This window comes from Augochlora pura, chromosome 7 (genome assembly GCF_028453695.1).
Source record: "Augochlora pura isolate Apur16 chromosome 7, APUR_v2.2.1, whole genome shotgun sequence".
Lineage (NCBI taxonomy): Eukaryota > Metazoa > Arthropoda > Insecta > Hymenoptera > Halictidae > Augochlora > Augochlora pura.
Window position 1 is genome coordinate 23,466,514 of NC_135778.1, and position 12,680 is coordinate 23,479,193.

Genomic DNA, 12,680 nt, shown 5'->3' on the forward strand with positions numbered 1-12,680 from the left:
GGTACTTGAGGAAGTAGTGCTTTCATATTGCGTCATGCCAAGGGCTCAGAAGTTTGAGGTAGGGTGCAGAAACTGCATTTTTCTGATTGGTTGACGCTCCACAGCTAAGCAATGTTGTCCATGCAGTTTTAGACAAGGAGAGGGCGTGGTGAGTGAGATAGAGAGCACGACATTAGCACTGTTGCGTAGCTTTGGGTGGGATTTAGAGAAATTTGGCTGGTTCGGATGCCCGTGGAACACAAAAGTGTTCTGCTTGTGAACGACTTGTAAAAATTAACTAGTAACACAAAAATCGTCTTTAAAACTTTATTTCCTGGATAACGATGTTATCTCCAAGCCTTCAAAGTAAAGTCTGTCTGTATTTTCCCGAGGAATCGAGTTTTCTTCCAGCGTTCCTTCTGGTTTTTCCTCCCTTGTCCAATAGGAAAATTGGGGTCCTTTAGCTGGATGCTGATTCGTCGGATGGCTCGTCTTCCGGTTGCAGATTGGTAGTTCGACGGTGCACGTGCGGATGGGAGTGCGCGGTAGTCGAGCGCGCAGGGGTAAAAAGCCCACCGAAACGAATGGTGTGGGGGTGTGCAGCGCGCGAAGATTTCGGCTCGAGAACTGACTAAGAGAGAGAGAGAGAGAGGTCAGAGAGGGTTCCGAGAAGTCCTTGTCTAAAGATTTACGACGTCCTGTACTTGAGAGAACCGGGTTTGTTATTGTGACTCGTCTAGTTCATGTGAAATTGGAGAGGATCTTACGAGAGGCTACGTGACTTTCTCTACATTCCTCGATTAGTCTCGCTAAATAAAAAAAGGCTCAACGAAGAATTTCGTGGGAACTCTCTCGTTATCTCCTTACATATTCTCTGTACTGTATCTCTATATAAATATACGATCTAAATTTGTATTTATATTCGAATTACCCTCCTGTCGGCATCAACTAAGCTTATAATTTGCATAACCAGAGGCGCTTATTTATAACTACGTTCGCGTGATCACGCAACAGCACACTTTCTGGAAAAAGAAGAATGAAGAAATTGTTTATAAGTGATTACATATTAAACTAATTTAAAACATATAATTTCCCGCGTTTCAATACGGTGCGTGCGCAGTATGTAGAATGCAGAGTTTTGAAGAAGCTACGGTCACGAGAGACGCGTAGACGCAGGTGCAGTAGAAATTAATACTGGTACATCATACAAATTTGGCTTTGCGTATTTTATTATTTAATTATGCAGTGGTCTAAGATCAAAACAATGAATGAGAATGTATTTAAATTTCTGAATGTCTTCTGTTTTATATGCTGTTTTAAAACTACAATGTCGCTACAATAATACCTCAGGAATTGCACTATTTTTCTATTTCCTTCAGCTTCAGTAAGCATTCCCATTTTATTGCAAATCGAATCCACAGTAAATTCTGACTTCGAATAAATTGTTAGTCAATTCATTTATTCATACAATTATCTTTCTATTCTCGCAAACGCAGACTGGAGAGTCATGCGGAAACGTAACTGTCGCTGTAGTCGAGGTAGGCAGCATCTGAAAAGCTAGCAGAAAATCTACATTCTTGGTGCAGTGTGGTTGAGAAAGTCACAAAACAAAATCCAGTCACTGGCGGGAAGATTCACACACGTTGCTGCACGTTGTTAGGTGTTGTTGCACCCGGTAACGTATTCGAGTATCAATTTAACAATTGTTAGTATGTAATCATTAGCTTGATCAGTACATACACGTGATGACTCTGAAGTGATTCGAGGATATTTTTTATTAAAGTTGATTAGATATCTGCGGAAGAGGATGGTTTTCAGTTCACATCCGTTAATATTGCGCGTCGTTTGAATAAGTGTACTATTTTCGCGTTATTAGATCGTAAACCTGCCAGCAATCATGGAGGTTGACGTAAATAATAGAAGGAAGAGAAAATCTCTTAATAATGAAACATGCCAATCGAAACGATCACGAGGGAAGGAAAATAGTTTGGAACATTTCGACGATGTAGGTGGTTAGCTCGAATTGTACTTTCGGTTTTGTAATTCATTTGTGTTTATACATCTTGATATACATATATTGCAGTGTAAAGCTGGAAAAGTGAAAAAAATTCTAATTAGAAACTTTATGTGTCACGACGCCTTGGAAGTTACATTAAATCCGAATGTTAATTTCATTGTTGGACGTAATGGAAGTGGTAAAAGTGCAATATTAACAGCGTTAACTGTTGGTCTTGGCGCCAGAGCGAATGTTACGAGTCGTGGATCATCTGTAAGAGGTAGAACATATTTGATTTGTACAGTTGATTATATTTCTCTGTTTTTATAATGACACTTCTTATGAAATAGCTTTCATAAAAAAGGGAAAACATACTGCAACAATTGAAGTAACATTAACAAATCAAGGACCAATGGCTTATAAACCAGAAGTTTATGGTCATACAATAGTAGTTATTCGAACCATTTCAAGTTCGTCTGCTTACAAAATAAAAAATTGGAAAGGTATGTATAACATACATATTTGAACGAATATCTATTACTATGTTTATTGTGTCATTCTTAATAGGAGACGTAATTACAACAAAACGAAATGAACTTGACAAAATACTACGAGCAATGAACATTCAAATAGATAATCCAATTTCTATACTAAATCAAGACATATCAAGGACATTTTTAGTAACATCTAAACCTGGGGAGAAATATGAATTGTTCATGAAAGCTACACTTTTAGATGTGATCGGAAACAATTATAAAGAGGCTAAAATAGTGTGTCAAGTTGAATATGAAAAATTACAGCAGTACAATGAAGTATGTTTTTATTATATGTCTTGTGTAATATCAATTGATTTTGCTTGTACATATTGACAACTACTGTTACAGATTCTATCAGAGACTAGGAAGGACATAGAAAGGTTAAAAGAAAATATACGACAAGCAGAAGAAATAGATTCATTACGTATTGAAGCAACTAATCTCGAAAAGGAATATGTTTGGGCAATTGTGAGTGATGAATGCAGTATAGGAAAATTTTATGATTCAATTTATCACTGTTGATTAATAGTATAAAATCCATATTTCATTGCATAGGCTATTGCAGAAGAGAAAAAGTTAGAGAAGGTTGAAGAAGTTTTTAAAAAGTGTGAGGAGAGCCATAAACAGTTTATAGATGTTGAATCGTCTGCAGATTCAAAAGATGAAGAGATAAACAAAAAAATCCTGTATGTATTGTGGTAACAAGAATTGTAACAAATAGATTTGACATAAATATTGAAAAATTTGTAAATTGAAGATCTATTATTGTTACGGCATATAGGCACGTACGTTAAATAATATATAATATTGTTTGTGCAGAGAATTAGAGGAGACAATTAAAGACGCCGAACGGGAAGTGTCTAATAGTTCGGAAGATTATAATAAAGTGAAGCAAGAGTATAGTATTACTAAAGATGCACATTCCACCAAAGTAAGAGAATGGCGTTCTTGTCAAAGTAAGAGTAAAAGATTTGAAGATGATGTTAACATGATTAAAAAAGAGATACATCGACTGGAAAGGTTTATTAAGTTTTATCTTTGTGTAGTTATTTATATATGCTGAAATCTAATGCAAACCTACACTTTTAGTGGTAACAATGCAGAACAAATTGAAAGGAATGAAATGAAACAACAGTTGGCAGCTTTAGAACAGAAGCTGTCTGAAGTCGAAGCTTTACTGCAGACTAAACAAACTGATCAAATGCACTTAGAAACTGATAGAATGCGTCTTCAGAAAGAAATGCACACGTCAAAGATTAAAATTGGAAGTTATGAAAATCGTATTCGTAAGTATTAAAGGTCTCGCTTATTTATTACAGTTATTTCACTCTAATCTATTATGAATACTTGAAATAGTTCCTCCTTCTGCAGCGACTGTTAAAATTTAATACTGATTTATTTATTGCATTTTATTTCAGAAACAATTCAACGTGAAATAAATGCGAGAAAAAAACACGCTGATAATGCGTTGACTGTATTTGGACGAAATATACCACGTCTTTTGAGAAGAATTGAAGAAGAATATAGTAACAATCAGTTTCGAGAAAAGCCACGCGGTCCACTAGGTGTGTTAAAAATAACTCAAGAATACGGGAATAACTTAGCATAATTTAATATACTTTCCTCTATTTTACATATTTCTATAATCTTCTGTTTAGGAGCACACATAAAAATGAAGAATCCAGTCTGGGCACCTGCAGTTGAAAATTTCTTAGGAGCCGGTGTTTTTAGCACATTCTGCGTAGACAATAGTCATGATGCCAAAGTATTAACCGCGATCATGAAGGAGATTTATCTAAATGAAAGAACTCCGCAGATAATATGTAGCAAATTCTTTAACAGAGTAAGTAATATCTTTGTATTGTAATATTTCATTGGATTATGCAACATTTCATTGGGGTTTTCAGGTTCATGACGTTAGTGCTCATTGTACTCGTTCGCCAGAGTTTTCTAATCTCTTAGACGCAATGGATATATCAGACCCAACCGTCGCTAACTGCTTAATTGATCAGCGCGAAGTTGAATGTATTCTATTAATTCCTACGAGCAAGGAAGCAGCTGAAGTTATGTCGAATGCTTCCAGAGTACCGCGTAATTGTAGGAGAGCTATTACCCAAAAAGGGGACATGTTCTTTCCGGATCCGCATTACAGAAGTTACGGTGGACCACGTGACTTGAAAGCCAGATTCCTTCAAGTTTCAGTTTCCGACGCGATTAGGTAAGACTCCTTTTATTTTGCACTGCTGTATAATTATTATACTAATGCTGCAAACGTTACATTTTACTTATTTGATTAGTGCACTAGAGGATGAACTTCGCTCTATAGATAATGAAAAAAACGTAGCGGATCAATCATATACTACAGCGCGTGAAAAAGAAAAACGTACAAGTTCTGAATTAATAACTGCCAATAAATTAATTGCTCAGCTCAATGCTGCTCAAAAGCAATACAAAGGGAAAATCAACGATCTAAAGGATAAGATTGAATCTAACGAAGCGATATCTATTACAGTATTTGTGAGTATAACATTTTTCAATTTAAAAATTATATTTGAATTTATAATCTAATTGTGAATTGTTTTTTTTTTGCAGAAAAATGAGTTAAGCGAGTTAGAAAAGAAGTTGAATCAAGAAAAATCTGAGGAATTCCGTTTAAATGAATGTGTTCTGGAACTTCAGAAAAAGATAGAACACCTAGAGGCGGAAATTCGGCGATACAGAGAATTAAGGCAATGCCTGGATCTGAAAATCAATCCACTCAAGGTATTTTTTGTCGGGGTTTTGTAATGAATACTTTTACGCTAATGATTTTATATGTATTGTGCAGGCAAATATAAGGCAATTGGAAGTTCAGAAAGAAGAAATGCGAATGAGAACCCGGCATGCTGCGAAGAAATTAGAGGCAGTGCGACAAGCTTTACAGAATGCAACGGCAGAATATGAAATGCAGGAGAGGGTTACTAAAAAATCAGTGTTCGATGCTACGAAACGAAGCGATAGGATAGAAACAACAAGGTTGATACATTGATAGTCTTTGTTATTAACATTCTTATTGGACAGAAGTAATATATCTCTTTACAGATCAGCAAAGGAACTTGACAAGTTAGCTAAAGATTTGAAAGCGAAAATTCATGAAATAGAGAAGCAATTTGGCACTATAGCACAGTTGCGAAAAGAATTAAAAATGAAGGAAGCAAAGTGTGGTAAAGATATTAATCTGGCTGTAAACATTGAGAAAAGTTATAAAGTAAGTTATGGTGTTGTAAACGTTATTTTTATGGAAGAATATGTATTAATGTATTTGTGATCATTACAGAAACATCTTAAACGTCTACGAGAGCGAAAGCAATTGTTCTGTGAAATGAAAGAGATTTACGGAGTAAATATACAAAATTCATTTTCGAACGTACTCGCATTACGTAACAATATGGTATGAATAAACAAGATTCTATTTGTGCAGACAAAATTTTATTCATTACTTGTTTCATGAGATACATTATATTTTAATTAGGGCAGGATAAATATCGACCATGAAAAAAAAACCCTTGAACTTGAAGTACACGTGCAGAACACCAGAGAAATGGCTAATAATGATACGAGATCATTATCAGGCGGTGAAAGATCTTACTCGACCGTTGCTTTTATTTTAGCACTTTGGGACTGCACCGGTTTGCCTTTCTATTTTCTCGACGAATTCGACGTTTTCATGGTACACATACTCCTTAGAAATATTAAGGTTCTTTTACGTCTATGTAAATGTTTTTATTCATTGTTATTTTGTAATTAGGATAAGGTTAATCGGCGAGTCATAATGGATATTCTTATGGACCATACCAAAACACATCCACAAAGTCAGTTTACATTTCTGACCCCACTCGATACGTCTGGTGTTCTTGCTGAAGATTATGTAACGATTCATCGGTATAGTCAAAATTAATTTAAAATAGTTAAAACATTGTACTGAGTCTAATTTGTATAATTATATTAATTTTTCAGATTGGCACCACCTGAACGAGGAAAGTCGAAGTAAAACATAGTCCAGATACTTATTATTGACGTTTTAAGTTATTTTTCTCAGGATATAAAGTATCTCCTAAAAATATTTTATTATTTTTGATAATGTATCTATTCATTCAGTTGTATGTCTTATTTATAATAATGTAAAATTTAAGGGATCCATTCATATTTTTTTTACTAAAAAAGAAAGTAAGTTAGTTCTATTTGAAGCAAGTGATAATATAATGATAAATGATGATAGTGTTAACTAATAGTTTATACTGTTACATGTATAATAGCATCGTGATACTATTACGTGAAAATAGTATATTTATATTGTTCATAATATCAGTAGCATTAGAAAGTGTCACTTGGGAGTATTCACTTAAGTATTACCAGTAATTTTGTGCTCCAGCATTAAATTAAATTTTCATTGATGTGGAGTGGATAGGTTTTACTTTATATTTTTGTGTAATTCGAAGTTATATTATTTGATATGAAAGTCGGCATAGATATGTACAACGCGTGCAAAAACATATTTTCATAAGTAAAGATAATATATCTATATTGATAGTGTTATGAAATGAAACATTGTTTACGTTCTATTTTTTTAATAAAATATAACGATAGCGAAAATTATTTTTGTACTTTTTAATAAAAATTTGATACAGAGAATATAAGTTTGTTAATTATTTCTAATAAGAATATTAAATTTTCATAGTGATTTGATTAAAACTTATTAATATGTATAAAAATGATTATGTTGCAAATGTAGGAAACTGATAGTCCTCGCCAGTTTTTTCACAAATCAATACAAATTCCGATAAATGCGGGTGATAATGGCGGTTTTTGTAGAGAAAATAGGCGGCGCTCCCTACGATGAAATTTCGAAGCTTGCTTTCGGGGTCCGTACAGCACCAATTATGTAGTGTAATAACAGAATGCTCAAACTGCTAGCCAAATTACCGATAATCGATTTTGGCTATCGGTTTGAGCGTTTTGCCACTGGCCTAATTGGTACTGTACGGACCCCTAAAGCGAGCTTCGAATTTTCATCGCAAGGAGTGCAACTTGTCACAAACGGCGCTATTTTTAAATTATCGGGAGAACGTTTAAAGGAAGCAGAAAATATGAGCCGAAATTTATATTACTCTTTATAGGAAATTTAGCACGAATCATTTGTTTGAATATTCGATATTGAAACGTGAAAATTAATACTAAAAAGATTGCGTGAATAGTTATTACGAGTATATTGCTAGAAATCTCCTCTGAGTTTTTTAATCATGAAAGTGCCTGAAGTAGCAAGAACCACTTACTACTACGTAAATATGCAAGAATTAGAAACAAGAAGCAACTTTTAATATTCAGTCTTTTGCGCGTCCATAGTGGCCACTCGTTTTCGATTCATAACATTACATTAATGTAGAGTAATACTATAATTGTGTAACAAGTTATCATTTCTTAAATCAGGCATTCCGGATAATAGAGCATTCGACCGAACAATCAGTATTCCCCTGTATTTTACAACACAGACGCTGTGGGCGCATAATGATCCGCAGTCTAGCGATTACTTTCTCTTCGGTCCCGTCTCAGCCGTCGCCTTGCGATCAATTACGAAGTTTACGAAGAATAAAGATATAACCGCGGCTGCAGACGAAGGTATACTGGATTGTAAGTGGATCAAGGTTTGCACCATCGCGCGAATCTGGTTTGCCCGGAGTTCCCGATTAACGCAACGATTCACATTACGTGCATTATACGGGGACGCTCGGTGCGTGCGAGGCGTGGTTGCTGCCCATTGTGTAACCCCAGGACGCAGGCAGCGCTAGCGGAGAAAGTGTTGGAGAGCCTCGGTGCTTGTCCGTGAATTGTTAATAAAAAAGCGGTCTCCTTTAACGAGCGAAATGCCAACCTAACGACCGCGTCATCGTTTAGTCGACAACTTCGATGCTACGCACCTTCTTTTTTCGTCGCGATGCTTTTTTTCCCCGGGCCACGACTGTTCAACTTCTGGGCCTTACCCTTCCGTGTCCTTCGGAGATCGAATTTTGTAGGATCCGAACAGGTTGCCGCTTTTTATGACGGCAGATCGTTTTTCCACGTCGACTGGACAAAGAATTGCTATCGAACGTGGGATCGGCCAAGGAACACGCTTATGGTTCGTGAAGATTAAAACGATGACCATGCATCTACTCGACGTCAAAACATTGTTTTCGATAGATAATTTCTTGCGGATATTTGAACGTATTTTTTTCGAATTAATTAAATTCAGGTAAGTTGGTCGCTCAAGGTCGTTCACGGTTACCCTTGCCACGCTACACGGCCTCCTTACCCGTTACACTTTCGCCTCCACCCGACAGATGCTTGAGAAATGGAAAGCCCATACTAACCTATCCCTCTTACCACCTTACTTAGAGTGGCGCAACAATAGAAGTTGCGCGGGCCGTATAATTCACGGTTGGGAAAGTGGCCTTGAACAGCCAATCGGGTTCGATTGAAATCGGATCGACGAGTACTTCAAATTTACGTCGTATGATTAAACGGTGGCTTATGTGGATTGAACTGGAAGAAAGTTAGCTGCAAACCGTGACGTAACGACAAATGTTTATAATGTAAATGTTTATAATTTGCAATGTTTTACCAAATATTTATTGTACGACTGAAAAGAAGAAGAACAAATATCAAATGATTCTGACTGACCAATCCCGTGGATGCAACTATCCCAATATTTATTATGTAAATTTTTCATTTCGATGCCACAGAGATTAAAATATTACAACAGCTTGACGAATGAAGAAGGGTTTATGAGAAAAATTAGTACATCGAATGTAAAATAGTGACAACGTTTAAATAATTCGAAATTATTACTGTGTTACTGTGAACTCATTAAAATGATTAAGAAAATAAATAAATGTCTATATAGCTTGTGCATCTTTCAATTAATGAAGACAATTTTTATTTTGCATAGAGATCCGTAGACTATTCATTGTTATCTAAGAGCCACGCAGTAACGTCAGCGATTCTGTTTGGTGTTTCCATGTTTATGCACAAGCAATGCAATGTTTCGTAACACGAGACACCAAAAAATTCATAAGATATTCGTCCTACAAAAAAAATGTTTCAGATAGAAGTTGCATAATTTATAGGGAGACATATAGTACTGTAATCGGTATACGCGATTTTGCTTTTTTAACAAAACATATTTCTTCCCAATTCGGATAGAGCATAAAATTTAACAGAAAAGAAGTATTGTACCAAATAAAATGAAAGAAAAACAAATAGTCACCGTAATATTAATAAAAATAAATTATGTTGTATTAGAAAATATCATTTATTGATAAGCCGCGGATTTTATGCATTTACGACAAAAAGAAGTATTTGCGAAGTCAAACAGTAGAGATATTAAAAACAATTAATGACATATCACTTTCAACCTGCTAGAATTATTACGGAAAAAAGTGACTGTTAAGTTACTCCGAGTTTTTTTTCCACCGATGCAGACAATTTTTCTATTGCATAAAGATCCGCACTCTACTTGTTAGAGGGTGTCTGGGTAGCCGTCGAGATGTATATCGAAAGACGTTTCTTATGGTTGCTAAAAAAGTGACTTTATTCGAATAAACATTAACCTATTGCAGACAGATCGGCTCAGTGGATGTAGGCGGGTGCGGGGGCGGCGTAGGCGAGGGGTGCGGCGAAGGGAGAGGCGATCTTGGCGATGGGTGCGGCGTAGGAGACGGGTGCGGCGAATTTAGCGACGGGGGCGGCATAGGCGAATTTGGCGACGGGGGCGGCGGCGTAGGTTAGAGGGGCGGCGATCTTGGCGACCGGTGCGGCATAAGCGATGGGGGCAGCGATCTTGGCGACAGGTGCGGCGATTTTGGCGACAGGCGCGGCGACCAGGGGAGCAGCAGCGGCTTCTTTGCGGACTACGGCGTTGAATCCGTTGACCGGGTCGGCGGTGTAGTCGACGATACGGCGGGTTCCGTCAGCTTCGATCAGGGAGTAGCTGCCTTGGACGACGTCTCCGTCACGGGTCTCCTGTTGGCTCTTGGCGTCACCGGTCAGGCTGTCGTGAACATCATAGGCGTAGCTGTATTGTGGGTGTGGGTCGTAGTCAGCATCCACCGCCTTCGCCACGGGGGCGACAGCCACTGCTTTGGCCACCGGGGCTACAGCCACTGGCGCCGCAGCGTAGGCAAGAGGAGCCGCTGGGGCATAGGAGATGGGGGCTGCAGGAAGGAGTCCGGCGTTGGCGGCGGCCAAGAGGGTAGCCAAAGCAACAAACTGCGAACAGAAGTAGTTTAATTAGATAATGCAGGATTATTATTGTTCTAATAATATTTAGGACTAGATAGTGTAATCGGATGATAAAGTCAGTTAATCCTGTGCACTTAGAGACCCTTTAACTCCAAATACGTAACAGTTTCTTCTGTACTACAGTATTCCATTTTCCGTGGTTTATAATTAGTGCGTTTTATGCAGTTTTATATACTTTCAACAGCTTTTTGAATGTAAACAAATTTTGGTGTTTCGAAAACTATTTTTCAACGCGATGAAACAATTTTCAACGGTGTTTCGGAGTTATCTCTCGAGTGCGAAGAGTCAAAAGCCTGTTAAAAATCTTCCTCTTGTGAAAATTATATAATATTTATAAGTTTTTACATATCATATAAATTAAATTTTTATCAAACTGTGGAAGAAGTGGTCTTTGTTAGAAAGAGCTTGGAGGTGTAGTTTTTCGACAGATTAAATAACCCCCTATTCGAGCAACAACTAAGAAGTGAATCACCGACGATTTTTGGAACCAGACTCTGGATTTAATGCATTTAAAAGAAAATTCTAATAATAATATAATAAACTATTAACGTCTATATATGCTATTTTCATCATAAATATGAAAAAAAGAGAATTCTATGCAGCTCCTGCATGTGAAACAGCACAGAAATGAGAAATGGCCCTATGGAATTCCTGAGAAGTTGATGAAAGTCATGTTACCGAAATCGTCCGCGATTATCGAAACAGGCACGAGTACGTGCGTTCTACTTTTTCGCGGAGCCTTTCTTAAAGACGAAAAGCCTCGCCGGTTTGTGAAAAAAGTACTGAGAGTAAAATTAGTCGAGCGGATAATAGACGAGCGAAATAATAGTTGCACGCTTGCGACGACGGGAGTTACTATATTCGCCGGATAGACGAAGAGATTACCGCGGGGTGTTGTTGTGAATGAATGATTCGCGTTTCGCTTTCAATATACGATATGTACCTTGAATGCCATTGTAGCTTGCTTGATTGGTAGATCTCTCGATCTGTCTGTCTGTGATGCGAATGATACTACGGTCGGGTGGTTTTCGGCTTTTATACCGGCCGGGGCAGGACCCACGGGCACGCTGACGTAACTGGGTGACGGTACCTTCGACGGTCACCCGATTTGCGGTCGCAGAGTGGCACAAAATTGAGCAAGAAATCGGACCACGCCCAACACGAACAATTCGAACACCGACGATCCCCGTCGGACGATCGCGAACACACCGTCGCACCGTGGACTAGGCCACGTCCTTGCCACGAGTTACTTAATCCTTCCTCGGGCTTCGGGGCAAGAGGGAAACACACCGTGTACCTGCTTCACTTTTCCGTACTTTTCGGCACGATTACTTCATTAATGATCGCCCGCTTTTTCGCTTTCGAGCCAGCCGAACACTTTCGTCTTGACCTTTTACTGGAGAATGTTGGGCCGATCGAATATTTCTTCTTGACTCTCTTGTAACACGAAGACGAATATTAATGATAATATGCGACACGATAATGTAACGATGCTACGAGAATATGGAGGCGAATAGAGATAACATCTAGATCGCGGATCTTTTTGCAAAATAAAAATTGTCGTAGCTTGATTGCGAGTGGACTGCAGATGTTTATGCAGAATAACAACTTGTTCGCTCAACTTTGAGAAACGAAAATAAGATAAGAATTTATTTATAGGTTTATCAAGACTCTAATAGATTTAACAGAGTATATAGCAAGTTATCGAATTTTCCGAATGTGTTTGCATTTTGCTAGTTGTTCTGGACAGTTTTCGTATGAAAATGTCTTCCCTCTTTTAATCATTTTTATAAGTTGTATTTGTTATTATATATTTTTTATTATACTGGGGGTTTTTCGACAAAAATGACTAA

At 37.5% G+C, this 12,680-nt stretch overlaps 2 protein-coding genes across 5 annotated transcripts; one reads left to right on the top strand and one right to left on the bottom strand.

Moving 5' to 3' along the window:
- The first annotated feature begins 1,580 nt into the window (after positions 1-1,580).
- Smc6 (Structural maintenance of chromosomes 6) lies at positions 1,581-7,173 on the top strand. Of its 4 annotated transcripts, none has more exons than XM_078186942.1 (20): positions 1,581-1,684; positions 1,763-1,984; positions 2,063-2,255; positions 2,326-2,478; positions 2,543-2,787; positions 2,860-2,979; positions 3,067-3,197; positions 3,331-3,531; positions 3,601-3,797; positions 3,930-4,076; positions 4,170-4,354; positions 4,419-4,729; positions 4,809-5,028; positions 5,104-5,274; positions 5,339-5,526; positions 5,593-5,758; positions 5,828-5,941; positions 6,023-6,220; positions 6,299-6,432; positions 6,508-7,173. In XM_078186942.1, the coding sequence occupies exons 2-20, from the start codon at positions 1,877-1,879 to the stop codon at positions 6,539-6,541; spliced, it is 3,216 nt and encodes a 1,071-aa protein (XP_078043068.1). In that variant the 5' UTR covers positions 1,581-1,684; positions 1,763-1,876; the 3' UTR covers positions 6,542-7,173. The 4 variants fall into 4 exon arrangements, with proteins under 4 accessions (XP_078043068.1, XP_078043069.1, XP_078043070.1 ...); XM_078186943.1 differs by having other exon boundaries at positions 1,592-1,654; XM_078186944.1 differs by lacking the exon at positions 1,581-1,684 and having other exon boundaries at positions 1,860-1,991.
- Positions 7,174-10,155: 2,982 nt separating this feature from the next.
- On the bottom strand, positions 10,156-11,782 carry Cpr1 (cuticular protein 1). The gene is made up of 2 exons (XM_078187142.1): positions 11,771-11,782; positions 10,156-10,794 (listed from the first exon to the last, which is right to left on the bottom strand). Exons 1-2 carry the CDS (start codon positions 11,780-11,782, stop codon positions 10,156-10,158), a joined length of 651 nt encoding a protein of 216 aa, XP_078043268.1.
- Positions 11,783-12,680: the final 898 nt, after the last annotated feature.